This window comes from Micropterus salmoides, unplaced genomic scaffold, assembly GCF_014851395.1.
Source record: "Micropterus salmoides isolate LMB-PRFRI ecotype aquatic unplaced genomic scaffold, ASM1485139v1 Ms_hic_scaffold_2623, whole genome shotgun sequence".
Taxonomy (NCBI): Eukaryota; Metazoa; Chordata; class Actinopteri; order Centrarchiformes; family Centrarchidae; genus Micropterus; species Micropterus salmoides.
In genome coordinates, this window is record NW_024041844.1 from 721 (window position 1) to 25,000 (window position 24,280).

The window sequence follows — 24,280 nt, forward strand, 5'->3', positions numbered from 1 at the left end:
TGGGGAAAATGCTGCCATCATTTATTTATGCTTTACAACTGACAGATCTCCATGAACTATGAATGCACCTTTGCCTGAAAATCTTTTGAACAAAATACTGAAATAAAATGATGCCATATTGCTTAAATACCTATTAAATGTGTTTGGAGAACTGACACACAGTAGGAGGTGTGGTGCAAAGTATCAGAGTTAGAGTTAAAAAAAACTCAACCGTAAAGAAAAATGAATGACTGAGAAATACACAAATGGGTTTATTTTAGCTGGAATGATCAAACACATCACTGTTGTTATGAGTTCTTAAGTGTAACACTGACATAATACTGCAAAGCGCACAGAGCAAATACACACACACACACACACACACACACACACACACACACACACGACACATGCAACAACAACTAGGGTCTTAAGAAATAGTACCGTACAGGGAGATAATACAGAGATAAGAGACTAATTTTAAGATCTACTGTTAACTCACTTGAAAGAAATTGGGCTAAAGATAATCAAGATTTATTATTTTAAAAGTACCCTCCCGACTACTTGGGATCCCAAAAAATTCTTTCAGTGTCTCTAGTCCAAAACATGGCCAAGACAGCTTGTCTAGGGGTACAAACTCATCTTTTCCTCTCAAATTGTGATTTAAATTTACAGTAATGCATGTTTAGATGTAGATTTGATACTGTATGTATTCTCAAATCATGGCTACCTGTTTACAATCACTTTATAACAGACACAGGTATTGGGACCACATTCAATCACAATTATTCCGATGAAAATCAGCGTACCCACACTTTTTTTTAGCATCATTGGGGTATTAATAGATAAAACCATTGCTATAGGGTTTTTCTGCTTCACAAGAAAAGCTGTTTTGTAGACGTAACATTAACGAAGTATTAGTTATTCAAGGTAAGTGAAATATGTAGTGGTAGCACAGATAAGAATTTTATAGTAAAGATCAAACTTTCAAACAGGGCAATAAATCAATAAGTGTCATTTCCCTGTCTTTTTGCAAACTGGACACTGAGCCTTGCACTCTGTATCACATATTGATCAAAATATGTGGGGAAAAGTGATACATAACTGAAAAAGGGGTCAATTATGTTCTTTTTTTTTTTAATTTAAAATCATGATTTGTGTTATATGAAGACAAATCAAACCGTAATGTCACACACAACAACTGTGCTGCGACTCAGTCTTCAACTTTGTGAGCAGGCCTACAGAAAGTCCAATGATGCTCCACCGTGTTCTCGTTTGCGCGCTCACTCATATGATGCACACGTGTGTTGCGGATGGTGAAGCCTTGTTTCATTATATAGTCCATGAGGTTAACCCTTAGGGACACCTCTTGATGGTAGTCACATGGTCCAAAGGTGAACGAAACCTGGCAGTCTCTGGTGTCCATCATGTGTTTGTTCCACTTGGTGAAGTTGTTGGAAATACCTTCCAGCAGGCCGTGAACCTTTGTAGTTATGGTTAGCTGCGTGATGATGACAGCCACTGGGTTTGAATATTTTGACAGTTTCCGAGTACTAGAGAGCTCCACAACCTGCTCGAAGATGTCGGGAGGGTACAGCGGTTTGGGATCGTTAAGGCACTGGATCAAAGGTTCAATCTGGTAGAAGTCTGCTTCTTTCCTGAGGAGGTCTGTCTCTGTGAAGTCCACAGGGAGGGTAAGCTCAGACGTTCGCAGAAAGTTCAGGATGTACCGGAAAAGTGTTCCATCACGATCGATGAAATAATTCCCCTGGGAATCGCGAGTTGTGGGGAAATCTCCCCGGAACATGGCACCCAGCATGGAGTCTGGATAGCGCTGCAGAGTGGATAAACTGGTGGTGTACATGTGGCCTCCCACGTTCAAGGTAACGGGAGTAGTCATCTAGGGAAAAAAGGAACAGAGAAAGGAATCACATGTTTTTGCATTCAGTAGTTGTATGAACAGTGTGAATTTCAGCTGCAAATTTATTATGCACACCCAGCTCAAATAAATGGAGTCTAGACTGCATTACCCTGGACTCACACAGGGAACGCCAGCGCCATGTTACGGCTGCGCTGCAGCCAATCTAGTCAATGGCTGAGGTCACAAGTGCACCGCAGCGTTTCCCAGAAGCAGCTCTCTGCTCATTGGAGAATACGCAGCGAGTCTATTTTTGACGGAAGCCACATCAAGCAGCACAGAGCAGTTGAACCAGGCAGGAAGTCAGACACCGAACAGCATTGAAAATCCAGTCAATTTTCAAAATAAAACATCCTGTGCAGAATCCCAATTGAAAAAACCAACAAAACACACGATTAAAACAGACAAAAAAAGAAAAACAATTTAGCTATGTAGCCTACTTAACCATGGTAGAAGCATAAAAATGAAAGACTAATTACCAAATTTGAATAAGTCTGCAAAATCAGGCAGGCAAAACACTCTGAAATGCTCCCTGTGGGCTATGAAGCCGTGCAGAGGACGGAACAAAACTGGGTTGCAGAGAACTGTTCCCGGTTGTAAAATACAAAAAGAACAAATTAACAACAAGTCAACAATGTGGGGCAGGCTACAACACTCCACTCCTGAAACGCTTAGTCAGTGTGAGTTGATGCTGGGCAAAGCACAGAACGAAACTGCAGCAAAGGTGTTCCCTGTGTGAGTCCAGGGTTAGTTTCAGACGCTAGATGTAAACTAAAGTGGGAACAGGGTGGACTTATCATAAAAATCAGCCAACATGTCTTTATCAGAAACAAACATCTCACATTGTTCTTATTCTAGTCTGACTTCTATACATCTCTTACCTTATGTCCCCAGTCTCCATTATCCATTTGTAGAAAAATACCCACACTTGGTCAGAACCAAAATAGAGAGGGAACAGGTGCGGTTTTGGCTTACTTCTATTTCACCTGTGAAAAAACAGTCACATTAACATGAGCTGTACAAAGATGAGGGACACAATCGTGTGGGTCTCTTTGAGTGTGTTTAATTACATGAGTAACATCAATGATCTACCTGCAAGCCTGTTTACTTGATGCTCTCTTTGTGGATTAAAATAGAGTATCTATACAAATAATCTCCCCAGCTAACAGCAATTTAAATCTAAACCATATGAGGTTTTTTTTAATCACCTGGTTTCTGACTTGGTTAAAAACAAATACCGATTTTTTTTAAAACTCATTACCCTGGTATTTCTAGTGAAGATGAAACCAGAAACATGGACATCTTTAAACTATTTTTGTATAACAAAAACAGGAGCAGAAGTGATTCATCAACATAAATCATAATGCCAAATAAACTGAAAGTGAAATCCGGTGCTACTGAATTATTAACCCCATTAATTTACATTTAGTAAATTACCCAGTTATATAGCAACATCGCGACAGAACTATCTAATTAAGTTGTGAGCGCTAGTGAAATATTACAATTATTTGTTTTATAGCTAATTAGTGTTCAAAGTAACGTTAGCCAACCAACGTCAATGCATTTAACTGTCTCTACAATGAAAATGAAGCACGCTGGCTAACTAGCTGATATCGCAAGCAACAAAAATGCCTTTTGTAAAGATCAACTGTGTTGTTAAGTTGTAAATCCAGCTTGGATGCACTGAGGTACGTAGCATTAACGGTAAATACAATCCGAACGACACTGGAACGTAGCCTGCTAGCTAGCTAGTCGCTAGCTAGCAGGCTAACAAAGCTAGCAGTCCACGAGCCATTGGCGTTAGCTGCAGTTAACTGAGGTTACTACTAAGGTTAACGGTGGGATCTTAACTAGACTACCTGGAAGCAACAAAGCATCACCAGCTCGCTTTCTTGCCTACTTGTCTTTTTTGTCCAGAAACAGCGGTCTGCGGTTGGCATTTAACGGTACAGCCAGAGAGTCAGTGATGTTTTCCGCTGGTCGCATCGGGGACGAGCAGCTGTGCTCTGATCCAGGCTGCAGCAAAACCGCACAGTCAGGTGAGCCGCCGCGTTAATTTACATGCGCGTCTACTCCTGCTGTTACGGTGCAGGTGCTTGGAGCGGCCAAAAAGGATGAAAGGCAACCGTTTCTCACATTTGATATGCCAAGTACGAATGACATTATATTACACATTATGTGTCAAATAAAATAATAATAACGTTTGCCACAGTTTTTGATAAATATAACACATTCATAATTTCTTCATATTTAAACTGTCATCAAAAGGTTTGCTGAAACTTTCACTGTAACCCTGTTCAGCATTAGGGATAGCAATCAACGGATATGACTTTTCTTTGATTTTGAGTTGCTGGAAAAATATTGTATAGGCCTAAATAATTCCTGACAACTCATACATTTGAGTTCAGGATAACTCTGAAATCATCTAGACTGAAGATCAAGCAGATGTGCTGTATGAATTTAGAGAATTTTCAAAGTAAAAGTTCTACATTTGTACCTTGAAATTACTTCAAGTCTGATGCTATAGGTGCTGTAAAAAACACATAGCTCCATAATTTCTGTCAATGACCGGTTTGAGATTAGGACAGCTATGACTAGATACAGACTGAAAATATATCAAGCATTTGTACTGTATCAATGTACAGAGTAAGAGTCCCACATTTCGTCCTTGAAATAACTTCTAGTTGAAACTTGAGATGCTATAAAAACACATTGCTCAATAATTTCTGGCAATGATTGATAGATTTGAGTTCAGGATAATTATGACCAGATAGTTGACTACTATGACTAGTTCATACATATTAAAAATTAAGCCTTGCATTGTAGAAATTTAGAGAATTACCAAAGTAAGCTAAATATTTGAGGGTAGACATGACAACAGATATAGTTTTTTTACCATAGATGTTTGGTGTAATTTGACGTGTTATTTTCTGCTGTCTTAAGACATTTGCATTAGCCTACTTAATAAATTACTTCTGTACTTCTTACACTACTTGCACAAATACTATGAAGTACTTTTACTATGTAGTATTTGAGTAATCCAATATCCCTTCTTATACAAGCCATTTTTTTCTCAATAAGTAACCACATCAATATTAATGAATTAATTAATATTATTTTCTACACCCAATTCATTAAATAACCTTTTTTTGCAATTACTAAATGTGGGGTTTCACCCTCTTAAACTGGTGAATTAGTAGTATCCAATTTTAAACGTCTTAAGTCATTCAAAATGGACGTGTTGACAGGGTGTTATCTGCCATTTTAAGATGTACCAATCTGACAGGATAACACTGTGTTTTATGTCTTCTTAAGAAGTAGACTGTTTCTTACTACTACATTTTCTATTTCTTAACACGCTGATGCTGAACAATGATATAAGTACTCCCAAATTACATTTAGTTAGATTAGGAAATTAAACAAAGAGCGTTACAATGTCCCCCTGGATTTACATTAATATACACTTAACATTATTTTATGTTACAAAAATTGTAAAAAAATAAAAAAAAATAAATAAACAAAATTACTCACTCTCTTTCTCAGGAGAAATAATGACTTATTATGGTGGTGGTGTAGGACCCTCTCATGATGCTGACACATGATGCAGTTAGTAAGTTTCCTGTTTGCCATAAGCAGATAAAAATGTTCTGTCAAATTCTACCCACAGCTCCAATGGTAGCCTACTGCGGATGAATACTGGAATCTTTTTAACTTAGGGGACATAGGTAGACTAACATAATTCATACTTCCTGTGAATGCAATCAAATGAATCTGAATTATATACATAGATAGGCTGTGGATTTGGTATGTGGTAACACCTTATTTTGAAAACCGGACGTGGTCACATGTGAATCCACACGTTAGGGTCACCAAGTCCGACGCAATTTGATAAATTGTATTGTATGTAGTGTGCTCGCGTCGCGTACATTAACATTTCATAGCCTTTCTTTAGGTAAGACGTTCATACTGCAACTCTTGTCATTGGAAAATGAGAATAATGTTAGAATAAAGTCGCTAAACCTACTTGTCAGCTGGCTCTGGGCCATTTCAAAGCCATTTACCATAAAGGTCAGAATACGCGAGCACCTCAAATTTCTGAACATGAATGACGGTTCACTTGACCGCATTAGGCTACACCCGCTAGGGGAGGAGGTCCTGCTGCAACCATAGGCACCACAGCATGACGACATTCACACATCTGAACACAGCCACACGCCCTTAAATGTTTGGGACTTTTATTGTCAGGATCCAGTTTACATTAAAAACTAAATGTGATTTGTTATGTCATCTAATAAATGCTGGGACACAATAAACCTTGTTTACTGTCTTAATGTAGATTTTCTGAAGCTTGGACGTCTGTCTACATATGCATGTCACGTACAAGGAACATGTGAAGCATTGCAGAAATGATCGAAAGTCTTTGATTCAGGAAGATTTCTTTGTGGCATCTTGCTGTAAGATGATGAACTCCAGGATGAGTTTGGCTGTCCGACAAGGCCTCTCCATCACCACAGAGTGTCCACAGTTCTCCAGCAGGTCCACTCTGCATCCAGGCAACACCTCTGCAATGACTGTAGCTCCAGAGACATCCACCACCTGGGCAAATACAGGACAATCATCATGTCTCTATGTAGATATGTGATTGAAGTTTCTCTGTTCAGACTTGAGTAGCTAGAGACACCTGAGCCACCACCCTCAGGTAACACATTTGTACACAGCAACAATATTACTAGGATTATTTTGAAGCAAAAGCATCCAGGTCATTCCTGTATTTAAACAGGCGTTGCTGAGTCACTGTATTAGTGGAACATCAAACGTTACCTGGTCTTGTTTGCCCCATATCACTTGTAAAGGTGCAGTGATCAGATGTAAGTGCTCCTGTAAGGCATATCTTGATTTCTCACCAATAATCTCCATAAATACTAATAATAAAAGGAAACAAAATTAATAGTAGGTCACATACTGTACGCTTACATGGGAAATTTTCAGAACAAAGTAAACTAACCTTCTTGGTAAAATGTGTTGTGAGGCTGCCGTACATCTACCAATCCTTGGAGAATCTAAACAATGAAAACATGTTTAAAAATCCACAAAATGTAGCTGCTTTTGAAGAATGTAGTGAGGGGAATATTATTCTGCAACTATATCTGTGCCATTGCCATACACTGTAAGTGCACACACAGTGAAATCCAGTGTTGAGCTGACCTGCTGGGGGATTTTAAAGCGAACATGAGAACAAAGTCTGAACATGTCCTCCATCTCTTCGGGTGTAGTAGGGATCAGCGGGATGTTTAATGTGTAATTGCTGTGCTCCAGGTCCTGCAGATGATTGTCAAATTTGGTCTCACATGGATGTCTTATACCTGCAGGATAAAATTTGTGTTTTCTGATTAGAAACTGATGAAACATGCTCATATTAAGCAAAATTGCAAGCTACAAATGTATAATAAATAATAAGAGTGTGTGTGTGTGTGTGTGTGTGTGTGTGTGTGTGTATGTGTTTGTGTGTGTGTTATAATAATTCTGTCATCACTATTATATCACAATGTTTAAAGACAAACTGGTAATCAAATGAAATGTCATACACAGCAAATGATTGTAGACATGAAATTAATCTATGCTCAGTGTTCGGGCACTCCTGCTGCACTTCCAAATTTAATTTGAAGCAGCAGAAGCTGAGCTATCCAGACTTTTAGTTTCTAGTAGGCCAATGGGGCAAGCACTTAAAATGTTGGATCCTACATTTCCCATAATGCAACTTAACGGTGGTGCCTTGAACACCCTGTTGTGTACGCAAGCGCACTGTGTTTCATTGCCTTTTTAATATGGCTTTATGTACATGTCGCTGCTGATTGGGTAACACTTCTCACACACCCAGCACATCAGAGAAAACATGGATGGTTGACTGACCGTCTGGACAAATGAGAGTCATGCTACAGATATCTGAAGGGTAGCAGGCTGCATAAACCCCGGCTACATTTCCCCCCATGGAGGTTCCAACCAGATGGAAAGGTTTCCTACTTAAGCGAATGGTTTCCACAAACTGAGAAAAATGAGGGACAAAAACAGTGACTTAGTGATTTAGGTGCTTGATAATTGCACCCACATGTCTCATTGTTGTCCCTTCAACATACCTGATGAATCCTTCTGACCTGCCCCTTAATGGAATAATCCTCTGTGCTGGTGCGTGTTGTTCCCTCATGGCCAGGCATGTCCACACACACGATGTGCAGATGTTTTGGTAGATACTAAAGCAGTAGAAGGGAGAAAGTACAGCTAATAATAATAACAACACCTAGTTGTGAAATTTTACATTGAAACGTAAATATCACTGAATTTACAGCACTGAAATTTTTATTATGAAAAGCTATTTATGTGGTTTGAATTCCCCTCTGTGAAATTTCCAGGTCACTTTAAGACTTCATAAATTTGGAAGACCAGTGTATCTAGTAGCTCATCTGAATTTAATTTTCATGTGACTGATAGACTGTAACTTGATTGGAGAGAGGTCTGGCATCTCATCCTGTTCAGTCTGCATGAGTCCAAATTTGATTTGGATTTTGGTAAATTTTCCTGAGCACACAACACAATTTTTTGACCTTACTTTAACTTTTAGATCCAAAAATGACAAATTAAATGTGAGCAACTTGAATATAGTTTATTTTAAATTTATTTTAAATTCCCCTCTTGGACATTTTTTAAAAAAATGTCAAAGAGGGGAATTCAAACCACATAAATAAAAATTATTAATAATAAATTCAGTGATATATAAGCAAGTACAATATTATATATTTTATAAGAATATGTGAATTCATTAGTGATTTAATATCACAGTTAAGTGTTGCTGATGCTTATGAGATTCAAATCTTTATTCCCTTTGCTTCCACATGTATGTCCTCTCAATCCTGAAGTAAAAATATTTATGCATAAGGTAAATTTGCTCTATTCCTGATGCTTTTCTTTCAGTTACTTATTTAAATTAATTGTTATTATTCCAGCTCTCATGGCTGTGCTGTGTTGCTTATTTAGTGTACTGGACTGTTTCTTGTTTCTTGTTGTCATACTATGTCAGCTGTTTATTGCTGCGGTTCGGCTGGTTGTCTTTTACTATTGTTATTATTTTTATTGTTTGTTTTTGTTTGTGTTTGTTTGTTGTTGTTTTTCTCCTCCCCAAGCCCCCCTCTCTGTTCTATTGCAGGTTTCGTTGCTTTCTGCAATTGCTGTTTTCCACTGCTTTTCCCTGTTGTCCCCACCTTCCATCCCCCTTCTCTTACAGGTCTTGTCCTTTCTCTGTGCTGTCTGTTTGTGCCCCCCCATTCCCGTGTCTGCCCCCCTGTCCGGCCCAGTGACAAATCAATACATAATTAAATAAATAATAAAACAGACAAAGGAGTATTTTAATACTCTCTTGTTAAAGTAAAATCTGTCTGGCACAATATGGTATCCAGGTCATCATACTCAGGCTGCTGGGCAGGACAGGTTTAAAAAAAATAAAAAATTTGCTCTATGAAAATGGTCTTGATTTACATTAGAATTAAGATTTTAGTGATCTAGTTATGTTTGCTGTCATGGCTGGATGAGTTCCTAGCCACAAACTGTTTAGTGTTGCAGACCCCCTGACCTTGACAACAGTCAGCCACATGTCTTTGTGAGTAGAGAAGCCATGCAGCATTAAAATGGAGGGTCTTGTTCCAGGCTTTCCTCTGTAGGAGTAACAGAAACGATAGCCACCACAGTCTGCGTAGCGCACTTGAAGGCCCAGAGTCCTTCTCCAGTACCTGAAGAAGATCAGATATGTTTGAGTTTATACACACAGAAATGATGGCACTGGAATGCAAATTTGGGTCAAGTGACAATGGGCATGCAAATATTTATGACCATGTGTTGCCAACATTGCTATCTTCTTTATGTTACTGCTAGATAGATAGATTTAGGGTTTCATGTTGAGGCAAAATATTACTTGACATGCGCTTTCATGTTAATAAAGGTCACATTAATCTTTTTAAAGGATGGGCTCACATTTTATCACTTCTCTTTACAACAGTCACATGTCTACATGTACGTTGGGTTATTGATTGCTGTAATTGTTCCCCCAGTCCATTTTGGCTGCAAACAGATCACGTTTTTAGAGACCCCTGGGAATCCACAGGCTACACTCACTCAGCGCTGCAGGTTCAAATGCAGTTTGACCTTTGAAACAAACTCCTGCTGGAGGAATGTCTGAGCAAAATAATTTTAATTAACTGTGGCACGTTGCAGGGCAACGAGGGGATAAAATCCGCTGTAAGATGGGACTAAACCTCAATGCTATTCATGGACATGAATTCAAGTTTCTGATACTGTAATACATCTCAAAGTATTTCTCTGAATTAGCTATTGTCATTCAGGTAATTTACTGTATGTGTGATATGCCAGATGTGCTGCTGTACACAATTTACTTAGGCTACTTATAGTTTACCTATAATTTATTATCTTGGCCATTATATATTAAAAAAAAAGTACCAGTGCCTAAGATAGCATTTGGAAGGACATATTTAACATTGATCCGGTCCTATAGGACTTCAGTGATGTTTAAATCATAACTTAAAAAAGCAATTTTTGACAATAGTACTTTTTACCAACCATAATCTTATACAATTGTGTATATCTATATTCAGAGAATCAGACACATGCAGAAATATGATTGAACTTTCATTTGGTTTTATTTCCTTTTTCATTAAGTATTTTTTAAGGATTCGGGGGCAATTTGGAGTTTCCACTTAGCGTAACATGTATGTCTTTGGACTGTTGGAGGAAACGCGGAGCACCAGGACAAAACCCAAGTAGACACAGGATAGATCATGTAAAGTCCACACAGACACAAGGTGGGGGTGTTTCTGTCTGTCTTTGTCCTTTATTTGTGCAGCAGTAGCTAGCTAGGCTGTGCTGTGAGTAAACTTCCCCGACACCTTAACAGACGCACTAGCAACCGACGCTAGGGCCCATGGGCTTTATCCCCCTTGCTAGCGCGTCTCCCTCCCGTCGGTTCGAGTCAGGACGGTGCAGTAGCCGATAACCTATATACATGAGTACAACTCGGGCCAGTTACATCTGGTGGGGCTGCTGCTCAACACCATTCTGATCGTTTTGTTGACAGTTGTCTTTTCTTAATAAAATCCATGTATGTGGGCATATTTGCTGTTTTTTATTCATGACACTGTATATGGCAGACTGGATTAGACTGGCAGGCTGTAGTTGGCCTATAACAGACTGTCCTCCCTGGGTCTGCATGTGTTTCATCCTACAGACTGTGGTTGGTCTGTAGCAGAGTGTGGTTCCTCTCTAATAGACTGTTGCCGGACTGTGAGGGATCTCTTTTATAAAATTAAAGTGACCAACAATGCTTTAATGTAGGCTACGTATGGGCAGATTAGTATTGTTTTATGACTCAGGCTGATATTTGGGGGAAAGTCAATAAAATGAAGCACAGGACAAGGTATGGTGCAGCCATAAAAAACATTTAGCCTTTGGTTTGAATATATTTAGATAAACATCATATAGCTTTCAGTGAATGAAAATATAAAGAAAAGTGGCACATTTTGTCATCAGTACTTGGTCATTTATTGTAAAATGTTTGTGGTAGAATAATTACTTCTGGCATTCACATCAGGTATTAAAAATATAAAGTGAAAGGCAGGACAACACAATTATTGACCTTACCAGTAATAGACTTTAATGAGTGCTGAGGGCCAGAGGAGTACAGAAGCAACAAAGGCCAGGATGGGAATAGCCAGCGTTCCCCCTGCAATGATTAGCAGGTTCACCAAATCTAGATCAGCTGCCATGGCCCACCTAAAAAAATACATGAACACACACATTACATGCAGTATTCCATGAGAATAACAAGTCGGGGGAGGGGTAAAAGACAGTGTCCAACATCCATACAATGTTTTGTTGAGATAATAAATGATAACTCAGCAAAATAACATGAAACATCCTGCCGTGCCACAACATGGCTTTCCAAAAATGTAAAAACTTACTTTTTAGATTTTTTTTCTTCCCTCCTTGTTCCTCCTGTCGCAGGCAGACACATGTGCCCCCTGCTTCAATTGGTGAATAGTTTTCAAACACACAGACTCTTTAGCTTGTTTGCAGGTACTGTCGATTTGTTGCAAGCATAGATAGTCAACTTATCTTTCTGAAATTTGAAATAAAAATAAACTGTCCCTGTGGAGTGCAGTCAGTCCTGGCAGATTATGTTTGCTCTGGATAAAGTCATTGATTATTACTCATCATTGGCGGAAACCGGGCCACAACTTATTCCGGTCAATCTTTTAAAGTGAACGTACAGGCCAGAATTTGCTCCAGTCCAGGCTGTACACAGTCAAAACTCTCAGCAAAAAAAATATATAAACAGCTTTCGTTCATCACAGCAATAAAGAAACAGCATATGGACACATGGGATAACCCCTGTGAATTAAATAAATTATCAACAGCAGTGTTTAGCACTTTAAGCAGCTACAGTGAGTAAAGTGAATACAATCAACTACAGGAAATTATTTTACTGGTGTGTAACTAATGATTACTGGCCAAAGTTGCAGTGGAAATGAGGTATACAAATATGCCTCTCTTCAATCATATACACAGCATACAAACAAATCCACCTGCCCACAAGCAATGATCCAGACATAAGGAGGTTTGTAACAAGGATATCTGGCCTGATCATTCTGTTTGAGGGTTCACAAAAGGAAGAAAATCAGATTACAGTGGCAAAATTACATTTCGCTTTCTTTTCATGGGTGTAATTTCATAGCTAATCAAGATTAAAGTAGCAATTCCATTATATTTGTGCATATTTCTTACAGCACATTTCCACAAGCTTTATTTCATTTCATAAAGATAAGGATGTCAATGGAGATGGCTTTGGGTTTTATATATTAGGATGCTGTAAATGTGTCATGTAATTAGGGAGCTCATTTAGGGGTATCAAATGAATTATCAGTGAGTACAATGCTGTAACAATGCAGACAAAACTGTTTTTTGTTACTAGCTGCGGGTTCTGTAACACAGAGGAAGAATAAACACCAGTCATGCTCTGGAAAATTTCTTAGTTATTGCCATAATTGAAATAAAGTTAATTCTTAAAGTAAATTCTTAAATGGTATCATTAAAAAATAAACATAGGCCTACTTCATTTGTTGGTATGTATGTACGTACTGTTTAACTGACTTTGAGCACCCCCAATCAAAGGAGCATTACTAAGTCACCGGGTGTGTTTTCTATCTCCACTGTTAGTTTGAATACATACAAATGCATGCATATCCGATTTCAAGCTTAGGCTTCATGTCCAAAACTCTCCACTGGGTGTCATGACCGAGGCAGACTGTGTCCCCTGTTTGCAGTCAGTAGTGAAGCTGTGAAGGCTTTTTTTTTTTTTTGCACGAATCTGCTTCAGCTGACACTGATGCTTTAAGGGATGTGGGTACAGACATCTGATCGAGCTGTGGCCAACAGATTTGAATCTCTGTATCAGACACTTTGAGGAGGTTACCTTTTTCACCTTGTTCACAATCTGTGTAAAAAGGACTTTGACATTAATCAGTAGTAATATAATTTAAAGCTAGTGTACAGCTGCCATTCTGCCACATCTCTGGTCCACTACAGATGACCTACATGCAAACTAGAGCAGAACAAATGTACGCAGCCACAGTGCAGAGAAGCTCACCATGCGTGGGAATGATTCACATATTTGAGTTTATATAGGACAGAGAGGCCGTCGTCAATCTGCTCATAAGGCACCCATACACAACGTTTTCCCCAGGTTGTCTGAGCTAGAGCCTCACATCACATTAGCCACATCATCCGGGTAGTCACATTGAATCCTGAGAGGGATCCTTGACACAGCAAAGCCTGCAGAACAGAGATGACAGAGCTGATGTAGCACAACAAAAATGAGGATAAGATGCGTCATGAATGGACGACTCATCCACATGGGGTTACTGACTTCGTTTGGAGCTATTTAGCAACAGACTTCTTATCCTGTTGAGAAACATACTGCATCCTCTCCCACAGATCAGTGTGGCCAGCCTGCCTAAAGGGCGTAACTGTGCTTTACCCTATACTTTTCTTGCAGATGTTAAGGCCCCCACAGTCAGCAGTCATATTAACCCATATGATCCACTGGGTGATATTATGTCACACCTCCAATCCTTTAAAGGGGTACTTTAGCACTGCACTCCCATAAAGTTGGGGATTAAAAGTAAGCGCAGCAGAGGCTGAGACAGCCGGACTTTTAGTCCCTCGTGCTCCAGAATAACTGCATCCTACATTTCCCATAATACAACAGAGTGGCATCTTTAATTAGATCTTCTATGCCTCCACTTCTTTCAAACCCCACACCTCCAGTTTGTAACCCAGTACTTCCTTTGGTAAATTGGTAGTCTAAGCAAGTTTTCAGACTGTAAACAGCTGCGTTGTTGTTTAAGGTACAAGTGAGACAATTAAATACAATGAGGTATCACATTAATATTAACATATTTACAACTCTGGAAAGTTATCACAGCAGCAACAATTTTATCTTTCATTGAGATGACTGTGATGTAAAGCCCCCTCCAGCGCCAATGGACTGGCTCCATTGAATCACTGTGACATCATCAGGGGAATTTATTTTCAAACATTAGACATTACACAACTCTTTTCACAGGCTGTGTAGTACTCCTCATGACTAGTAAACTGATCTTTCTGTGTACAGGTCAATGGAGTGCCCCTTTGCCTTTTTCAGAGAGGAGTTATGTTGCTATTTATTGAAACTGTATATGTGGTAAATCATGAAATTATGTAAACTGTCTTCCTTTGAGAAAAGATTTCACCTTTACAAAATATTACAGGAAAAACATGATTGGCACATACTTTGGTGTGCAGAAAAAAACCTGGAAACTAAATAAATTATATATTCAAAAATGAACTGTGATGGCAAACACTGGTCTTTCTGTGAATTTTATTCAAGTCTTCTGCAGAAGGAACTCACTGGGACACACGCATCAGAGTATCATTCGAGTGAGCTGCAGTGTCTCAGCACATGCAGCTTTTATCCTAATCTCATGGTCAGCACTATCTTACCACTGAAACATGATGTCTTTCATGTTGTTTCTGGAGAACACTCATGATTCAACTCTTAAAGGTCTACAAGAATCATATGTGATTCCTGCTGTATACCCAGAACGGCTAAATCCTGTGACCATGACAAGGGATATGTAGATTTTGGGGTGTGTTTCAGGAGCAGATCACAGAGTGCGTTGAGATGACTTCTTTGACTCACACGTAGATACCAGCCTGTGTGATCAGTCAGCAAGGGTCATTCTGTCATATAGGCCAAACAGCAGGTGCCCAATAAGTATATCCACACATTGCACGTACTGGCGGTACCACTGTGTATCCCGTGGTTATGCTCAGTCTTTTTCCATGATGTATTGTTAGCCAGCTGACGCAAACGCTGTGCTCACCTGAGAAAACCTCCTCTCCAAGGAACACTCTCTGCTCCCTGCTGTCAACATCAACCAGCTTCTTTAAATGCCATATGCAATACAGGGAGGGATTACAGGGAGCTGACACAGGGGACATGAGGACATCTAAACTAACAAAGTATTTGCTGGAGTGAAGAAGCAAAACTATGCCTCAAGATGCATTTCCCTTCCTCAAATATTAAAAACACAATATCTGGCAGAAAATACACACAATAACAAATTACCTCAGACTTACTATATGCATCCGGGGTTGCAATGAGCTCAGAAGAAACAAAACCTACTGTAGCAGGTCTGACCTCATCTCCACAAAGCTTGTTGGCTTCAGTGACTGCTAGCAATGACTATTAAGGTGTAAGATCTTTAAATAAAGGTCAAGAACATTTTAGAGCAGGTATTAACATGTCTGTTGGACTAAACTTAACCCGGTCTGTTTTTTCAGTGACAGTACAATACTGTGCCTCGCATTCCTTGTATTATCCTCCTTTGTTAAGAAATAGTGAGTGATGCTAGGATGTCAACTGAATCTGAGTAGCAGATAAAGAAATATGACGTACAGTAGCTGGTGCTTAAACAGAAAAAGATTGTAATATTTTACCGTCACACCGGATTTGGGTACTTACAGCCCTGAACTAGATTCTGTTAATGAAGGAAAACAATCTTGCAAGAGTTTTCAATTGGGGCTAGATCACTTCAATCATCATTAACGAAAAATATCTTCTAGAACTATTAATCACGCTACGAAAATGCCTGCTCAGCTAAACACTTTTCAAATATCATCCCCAGGTGTGTCCAAAATGTCCTGAAAAGGCCTCAACACATTTTTACATGGATATTGGCTATAATAGGATAGAATATCTTGGCAGTGCCCCCACCACAAACACAAACTGATGTATTATTGTGTATCTGGGGCATTCAACATGCACTCAATTAGGGGCTGAGTTATTGTGGCAATATTTATTATTCTGACAGTTATAGAGATGTGTTACATTTAGGAAGGTCCTAACGCCAAGGTGATCCATCTAAAATACCATCATATATATATCTCTTTACATTCATTAATCCTATAAGTCAAGACAGTTAACCAAAAAACAACCCAACAAGGTTTCCTTCAAATAACAGACAACCTTATTCATTTGCAGACTAAACTGACATTCCTTTATTAACCTCTGTCATCTAAAATAGAGCATCCTAAAAATTAAACAGTGTTAAGTATGAGCCCTCCTAATTAACAGTGCAGATATGATAAGGGGCAAGTGTGGAGAAATCACATGACAAATATGGATTTCACGTGTGTGTGTGTGTGTGTGTGTGTTTGAGCAAGTTGTCCTCAGGTCCTGAAGAGCACAGCAGCAGTCACAGCTGTCAGAGCCACGGCAACTACGGGCCCCCAGATCATCCACGGCTTCTGAAACAAGCGGTGACACAGAAATGGAAACATGAGCATCGGCGCATGAAACCACCCGTCCAAAGGATCGCCAAAAAGCTTTGACAGAGGGAGCTTGCCATTGAGACCAAAGCAGTGCACAGATAATGACAGTTACATAAAAAACCCCAGCTCTTTCAGATAAAGATAAACCCCATCCAAAGCCAACTGGGAGAAACGGTTGTTAAGCATTAGCCATCCAGACAAGACAAACAGATGCCAGATGTTTGGAACTGCATGATTTGAGGTTAGAGTTTCTGACAAGTTAAATTTTTTTTGGAGTTTCCCCCGAGGAAGGCATTCTGGGGAATGAGGAAAACCTGATTAAGTCATGCAATGATCTAAAAGACACTGATGAGAATGAAAGATGTAGGCCGACTTGACAGGAGTAATGTGTACCTTGCTACCACAATGCGCCGAAGCACCAATACAGCAAAGCCAGGATAAGGCCGATGACTATGGCTTGAACAGGCAGCAATAGGGATGTCTACAGAAGGGAAGGGATATTATAGTAATCAACTGCAAAGGGACATCCTTTAGTTAGGTGTAGCTTTATTAATTAACCCCTCAGTCAGTAGTCTTTGTCTGTAATTGGTGTTTATACAGATCGAGTCACACACGGCTGTCAATGTCTAAAAGCAACAGTAAAAGACAGTGGATGAGTAGAGGAGAGCAGGTGTGCTAAGATAAAATATATATAAGTGAGTCTGTGAATCTTACCAAAAGATTCAACTTTTATGACTGGAGATTGTTCACAAAATAAACAGATGTTCAGTACACTGTAAAGCTCATGCTTAAAAAACCAAGACAACTGAAGATGTTGCTTCTTATGCAACTAAGAGCTATGGTGCTTTTTTTTGTAATTCTTTTTAAACTTAATTGTATGATATGAGCACTCACCTTTGTTCCCTTCTCCTGCAATTCTTTCATGTTGCCTTTGCACTCCTGAAGTTCTTCTATAAGCGACTGTTTTTCCTGCTCGGTCTTCTCATACTTTTCCTTCAGGTCTGACAGCTCCATCTTAGCCTCCTCATACTGCATAAAGTAAAATGTAAAATTATACAAAGTATAATGTTTAGCTAAAAAGTAATCAAAAGACTAATTGTTTCCACTTAAATGTATTTTCAGGTTCAAATTTGGCTAACAAGGGAGCATGCTGGTGCCAAAAGACACTCGTGAGTATTGCTGATTGATATAGGGAGCTTCTCACAGGCTTTTAACAGGACAAGCATAGTCTACCCTACATAGAGAGCACTGTGAGAGCACTCAGTTTCCACTTTCATTCAGTGACTGAATGGCAATGCCACAGTGGGATGAATGACTTGCGGTTAAGGATGACTTCATCTTTGCTTTCTGCTATTCAACAGTGCCCTGCCTGTCTCGAGTGTCACACCAGTGGCTGATCCCCACCTAGCCTGCTAAACCTGACTGGGAGCCTAAAGTAGTACGCCACAGGCAACAGCAAGCGACCAGCAAGTGTGTTGTTGGACCAGAGGAACCTTGTTGGTTTAAGAAAGAAGCTGGGAGATTCACAGCAGTCATTTCAACAAATTTGTAGATTTTAGTTAGTTAGACTTGGTATCTACGAGCCGATAGAGGAAACCGTTGGGGTAGTTCTGTGCTGGCTTCGGCATTCAGGCTTGGTGGCTGGGTGCTCTGGGCTGGGTAACTCCATCAATGAAAAATCACAGTGGGTGATAGGAGCAGAGCCTGTATTTATCAGAAAATCACTCCCAACTGGGCAAAAATTCTCAGTGACATATAATTACTCCTACTGCTAGGCACAGGAAGAGGGAAAGCTCTTTTTAACCTCGGGAAATCATCCTATTCTCCAGGTTAAGCACAGTCTCTAATGACCAGAATAAAGATAAAAACAACATTCGGATTAGATGACTACAGGTTGCTGCCTGCTTGATAGTCTTGTACATGTATCACAAATCCTAATGTCCTGAATGCCGGCCATTTGTATCTAAAAAACTTAATTCGTGTGATATTTTAACCGAGTGTAAGCTAGGCTGCAATTAAAACACACACACACACACACACACACACACACACACAAATAAACTACTGAAACAACAAGATACCACACGCCCAGTAAAATAGCAGCCAGTGGCCCAGATACACAGATAAAGGATCAAGGTCTATATTTATCAAGAGGGTCACAGTAGAAAATCAGTCCTAAATGGCCCTAAATTGTCAGAGTTTCACATAGACCTGTTCGGTCCTACTTTTATGCATTTCTTCAAAAGAAATGTCATCCATTTCTTCTGACTCCAATGCTAATCTAATGCCTAATCTTGGGGGAGTAGCTTGTCGAGTGATGCCGTTTTCTGTATTTAGTTTTTCCTGCATCTAAATACTGTATCAGCCTGTCAGTATTTTGATTACAGGCAATCCATATTCAAACTGCAACAATAAAGTACACAATGGGTTTAATTTTAAATGTAATTCTATTTGCTCTCAAAGGAGACCATCAAACCCTTGCTGGGTGTGCATGTAGGTAGTTTGGTACACACTAACACCTTGTCAACATTGGGCGTATAAAGCAGCATGTCAGCAGCAGCTGGTGCTGCACTGGCAGTGTCCACACGGAAGCCACTCTGCCATAGGGATGCTGTACACTCAGGACTGTTTTGAGTCAATACAATCATGTATTTGTCTGTTTAAGTGGAGAAACAAACAAAAAAAAAGACTTGAAGCCTAAAATGACAGTTTGGGCTGCACTTGCAATGGAACTGTATCTGTTACATCAGTCACATGACTGGATTTAACTGAATAGCAACAAGTATAGAGAGGGTGTAACTGTCTTATTGAAGTTATTTCCATGGGGTGGTTTCGGAGAAGATCGACACTTGGTTAATGGCTTTTTAAGTTTTCAGAACATACCTCTCTCTGTAGGACTTTGCTGCGGCTGTCCGCTTCATCCAGTTGGGCTTGCAGGTTGGTGCTATCCTGCTGGTGCTGGAGCTGCTGGGCCGCCAGCCTCTTCTCCAACTCTTGCTGGGATCTCTCAAGGGCTTTGAGGCTATTGGTCAGCTCAATGTTCTGGGCACGTGAACTACCAGAAACAAAACAACACTGGAGTTCAATAGGTGAAGAGAGGTGTGTGATATAGCCTACTGTGTGGCCAAAGGTGTTGGAGCAGAGTCGAGCACACACACACACACACACACACACACACACACACGGGTGGGGGTGGGGGTGAAGCGGAGCTCTTAGTAACTTAGCTCAGTGCACTGACCTGGCAAGGTCCTTCTCCAGCTGCTTCTGTTTCTGCAGCACTGCCTCTTTCTCAGAGCGCAGTGCTGCACAGTCACTCTGCAGGTTGCCCTTCTCTTTCTGGTGAGTCTTGAGGAGTTCCTCCTTCTCAGCCCTGAGAGAAGCACACTCACTTTGCAGACCGCTCTTTTCCTTCTGGTGCTTATTCACAACATCTTGTTTTTCAGATCTCAGGATACAACACTCCTTCTGAAGCCCATTACACTCCACCTGCATGGACTGCAGCTCACTGGCTGTGAAAAAATTAAGGTTTTATGTAACTACATTCTTTGAGCAGATGTTCTTAATTGGTGTACAGACTAATGTCCAATAGTATGTGTAACATTTTCTGCATGCTTGGACAGGCTGGTGTACATCAGAGTATATGGACAAGTCTCTTACAGCTGGAAACAACATTTCAAATTATGAATTGTTGTTTTGAGTTTTAAGTATGTAGCCTACAACTAAATTAAGTACTACAAGGACTACAATTATTGTGTCAGATACATATGGTGTCCTCTTTACCTGCCATCATCATCGTATTTTGTATCGTGTATTTGCACCATGTAGTACCTTGTATTTCTGCAGTTTTTTGCCACTGCTTGCTCTGCTGTTGAAGGTCACGCTGTAGATTCTCAATCTCGCGCTCATATTTGTTGGCAGTCTGACGCCATTTGTCCAGATCCTTCGAGACGGTCGCCAGATGGGTCTGGATGGCGGTGACGTCACGGTCCCGCTCGACAGTGGCTGCTTCCAGGGCACGTTTCAGCGCTTTCACCTCATCACGTGCACTTTGGAGCTCACCGTGTGAACTGGAGGAGACGTCTAGCTGCTCTTTGAGATTGCCCATTTCATCTTGGAGCTGCCGCAGCTGGCCTGTGCCAAACCACGGTCAGTGTTTAGATTAGCGGTGACGTTTATACTAGGACGGACAAGAAAAACTTTGTAGTCCAGAAACACACAGATGTACCTTCAAGAAGTTTTATCTGTTTTGCAGATTCATCAGCTTGTTGTTTATTTTCTTCTCTTTCTTCCTTCAGGATACCTACAAGATATAACTGCATTATTTTCTCTGCATTATAGTCTGTGTGTGTGTACAGTATAAAGTGAAGAGATTGGTGTGTATCTAACAAAGACTTGAATTTTTTACCTTGTAGCTCCATGCATTTGTGCTTCTCAGTATTAGCTAGCTCCTGGGCTTCTCGGAGCTCATCCTTCAAGTGCTGGATCATTTTTTCTGTGTCACCAGAGGACCCAATGTTTGACCTGGTCAGGTCGTCTGATAATACAGAAATACCAAATTAGAAGATCCTTTCTCCACCACAAGTGTGTCTTGCTGTAAGAGAGCTTCACACATTCCTGCAAAGTCACTGGAGTGCATTAGAAAGTAAAGTTTAAACCATAATGATACATCAGGCAGTAATGATAGCAATTCAGTACTTTAAAAATAGACACATAATTCCAAAGTTCCACCATATTAATTCTGCTTCAGTCCCAAATATTTAAACAGGGCTGACATACTAGATGATTTCCCAAGATATTAAAATGGGACTATTACATAAACTAATTGCTAACCCAGAAATAGACACAACTGCATTATCTGCATTTTCTATCCAAGCTTTCATTCCACATTGTCCATTAATACAGCGATGTATGAGTCTCGGCCACATCTACATTGCTTGTTAAAAGTGAGTTACTATAAACAGTACACAAAGAGAATGGGCTAGCCAACGTTGTCAAGGCTCTGTTGTTGCTTTCCTAGAGGTGGAAACAAACCCCGCAAATACTTTGCTTTGCAATGCCCAGTGTATATCTTGATCCCCTAATCTACCATGGCTAGGAAAAGAGATGACCTCATCTCAGACCGAGCATTTGGCAGTGGGGAAAAACAAGAGTCAGGACAGGTCAAGCATGTTCACCATAAATGGACACATCAGAGGACCGAGACTGGCATGAAAAGCTGCGTTTGTCTGGAAAACTGTGATTTCATTGTGTCTGGCACACACAGCTGCATAAACACAGTGTACAAATACACACACGTTGTTAGTAGTGCTACCAGATGGCATTGATAGATGTCTCTAAAATGAAAGGGTATCAAGCGCCTGCTGGAGGCTGGTGGCACCCTCTGACTCAAGCACATGACCGCCCTGCTGTGTGCCAGACAAAAGGATGGGAGGTCAGTGCTCCGTCCTGCATGCGTGTATGAGGTTGTGTGTTCCTTCATGCATGAATATGTATGAGCGCTAGCCAGAATGTGTGTGGGCTCCCTGTACGTGGGGATGTCTGTGTACAGTTTGTGTGAAAGATGAATGTCCTCTGGAGAGTACAAGAGGATTTCAGATGAGGGCCCCCCCAAAGTGTTATCTTTAGTAACATTAGTTATTATAGCAATTATGTCTCAGTGGCACAGACTGACACCTGACAAGAGTAATAAAGGGATTAGTTTGCGGGTAAAAATACCTCTGACTAGTTGGGGATATTGAGCATCACGCTGCCTCAAGTGACGACAGAAAAAAAAAAAAAAAAATGTAGGAGAAAGTCTTTTTTTAGCTCAAGTGCTGAAGGCTAGAGACATCGTGCTCTATCTTTCCCCCCGCTGTCGGTTCCCTTCTCACTAAATGTGACAGCTTTCTTTAACCGAATCAGAGGGTTAGCGCGGCTCGCACTGAATGTTCACAGTATTCAGCGAGCCTCTATAAAACTACTGATAAAACGGCTGTGATTGATATTAATATACAGCTACAGAATGTGCTGTATTGTGACTGAAACTGAGAAATACCCTTATGGTTTTGAAATAACTGTGCGAACAGTGTTTGCTTTGTGTCTATATGCTGTGCAGTGTAGCGTTACAAATTCATTCATCATGCAAATTTGATTCACTCAGAAATATGCTTGCACATTGCATTATCCACTGCATTTTATGTTCATAAGCCACCCTAAATGTCCCCAACATACATCAGTCAGCCAACGTTCCCTCTGCACAGAGACTCCATCTTCTAATAAGCTGTTGACACTTGAGAAAATCAGCCTCTAAAAACAAGTATATCTACAGCACTGTAAGCTCTAAAGCCAATCGACTGCCCATGTAGCTTCTCGAGTGTGACTCATGCTTTTTTCTCTCTCTCTCCACGTTGTCAATGAGTAAGATATGCTGTGTCAGATAAGAGCCATTTGAACAGCAAAACAATGCCAAGTCATTCACTTCAGCTTCGTCTATGTTTAGAGAACAACATAATACAGCTGGATTACCTTTAATGACTGATACATTATTCAGGGGATCACTCAGCTCTTTCTCATCCATTTGCTTATCTGTGAGGGGGAAAAGGATAACATCATTTAATGTGAACAAACAAATAGAAATGTTGACAAGTAAAATACACTAAATAAATATCTTAACCAAATCATTCAGGCTATGGTTGCTGTTATTATGGGTCATTATGAGTAAGGATTTGAGTATTTCTAAAAGGTAAACACAAAAATGCATGCTCATCTATGAACACATAACAAGGACTCCTGGAAGAGGCAGCTGCGTAGCTGCTGAGAAATTTGCTTTGAGGACTAGGTCACAGAAAACACACCAACGAAAATGCTAAGAATGAAACTTGGCATGATAATATTACCTTAGGTGATCCAGGAGCTACAGAACTCTAATGTGCTGAGGCTACAGCAGTCCCTGACATGAAGAACTCTTCTCCAACTATCAGATTTTTTCAGATGCAAAATGGAACAGTCCAAGCAGTGAGGGTGGGTGGGGGGGGGCACCGAGGGGATCAGGGACACTATGCACCAGACTTCCCTGCTATTGTTGGACTGAAGCCAGTGAAGACAAAAATGATTGAAGTGAGTGTATAAATAAGTATGTGGTTATAATGTTACACTAGATGCAAGTGAGGTTAATGTCCTCAAAAACATGACCCCCCTATTCTATGGCTGAATTCTCCAGCCCCTCCACACTAGGTCATGCATCCGAGTTGGGCATCTCGGAAGCTGCAGCTGCATGCTGACACAGAGAGGTTTTGTTCAGGGAGTTGAGCTGCTCTCCATCCAGTTGGTACTGATGTAAAAATCTACAGGATGACACAGACTAGGGAAGGCTGGCGTGAGTGTGTGTTTCATGTATGTGCTGCACCCACATCTTCTCTTGTTTGGTCATGTGGGCCACTCCTGTGTCACTTTAAATATTCATGAATTATTGGC

The 24,280-nt window shown here is 40.2% G+C and overlaps 3 protein-coding genes across 7 annotated transcripts; all 3 read right to left on the minus strand.

Annotated features, from left to right (window-relative positions):
- Window positions 1-227: 227 nt before the first annotated feature.
- kctd6b (potassium channel tetramerization domain containing 6b) lies at window positions 228-3,943 on the minus strand. Of its 4 annotated transcripts, none has more exons than XM_038739664.1 (3): window positions 3,798-3,943; window positions 2,779-2,883; window positions 228-1,879 (listed from the first exon to the last, which is right to left on the minus strand). In XM_038739664.1, the coding sequence occupies exons 2-3, from the start codon at window positions 2,803-2,805 to the stop codon at window positions 1,193-1,195; spliced, it is 714 nt and encodes a 237-aa protein (XP_038595592.1). In that variant the 5' UTR covers window positions 2,806-2,883; window positions 3,798-3,943; the 3' UTR covers window positions 228-1,192. The 4 variants fall into 4 exon arrangements, with proteins under 4 accessions (XP_038595592.1, XP_038595593.1, XP_038595591.1 ...); XM_038739665.1 differs by having other exon boundaries at window positions 3,794-3,925; XM_038739663.1 differs by having other exon boundaries at window positions 3,757-3,915.
- Window positions 3,944-6,022: 2,079 nt separating this feature from the next.
- On the minus strand, window positions 6,023-12,243 carry abhd6b (abhydrolase domain containing 6, acylglycerol lipase b). Its single transcript, XM_038739662.1, has 8 exons — window positions 11,597-12,243; window positions 9,519-9,675; window positions 8,032-8,145; window positions 7,808-7,940; window positions 7,103-7,260; window positions 6,903-6,957; window positions 6,719-6,819; window positions 6,023-6,493 (listed from the first exon to the last, which is right to left on the minus strand). The coding sequence occupies exons 1-8, from the start codon at window positions 11,752-11,754 to the stop codon at window positions 6,323-6,325; spliced, it is 1,047 nt and encodes a 348-aa protein (XP_038595590.1). The 5' UTR covers window positions 11,755-12,243; the 3' UTR covers window positions 6,023-6,322.
- Window positions 12,244-16,334: 4,091 nt separating this feature from the next.
- On the minus strand, window positions 16,335-23,392 carry slmapb (sarcolemma associated protein b; the record flags this gene model as incomplete). 2 transcript variants are annotated; one of them, XM_038739668.1, is given in 9 exon segments in its annotated part: window positions 16,335-16,804; window positions 17,222-17,309; window positions 17,723-17,857; window positions 19,712-19,883; window positions 20,067-20,337; window positions 20,657-20,959; window positions 21,054-21,128; window positions 21,234-21,362; window positions 23,333-23,392. In XM_038739668.1, coding segments are annotated over 8 exon segments (1,229 nt in total), but the record flags the coding sequence as incomplete, so codon positions are not given.
- Window positions 23,393-24,280: the final 888 nt, after the last annotated feature.

Bases quoted from the DNA above. Each gene is read 5' to 3' on its own strand.
- abhd6b (XM_038739662.1), bottom strand. From the start codon at position 11,754: ATGTGTGTGTTCATGTATTTTTTTAGGTGGGCCATGGCAGCTGATCTA. The intron at 7,261-7,807 runs GTCAGTCAACCA...TTTATCCTGCAG, and splicing joins GACTCTCATTTGTCCAGACG to GTATAAGACATCCATGTGAG. The intron at 6,820-6,902 runs GTTAGTTTACTT...TTTTATTATTAG, and splicing joins CAACACATTTTACCAAGAAG to TATTTATGGAGATTATTGGT.
- kctd6b (XM_038739664.1), bottom strand. From the start codon at position 2,805: ATGGATAATGGAGACTGGGGACATAAG. The intron at 1,880-2,778 runs GTAAGAGATGTA...TTTTTTCCCTAG, and splicing joins ATGGAGACTGGGGACATAAG to ATGACTACTCCCGTTACCTT.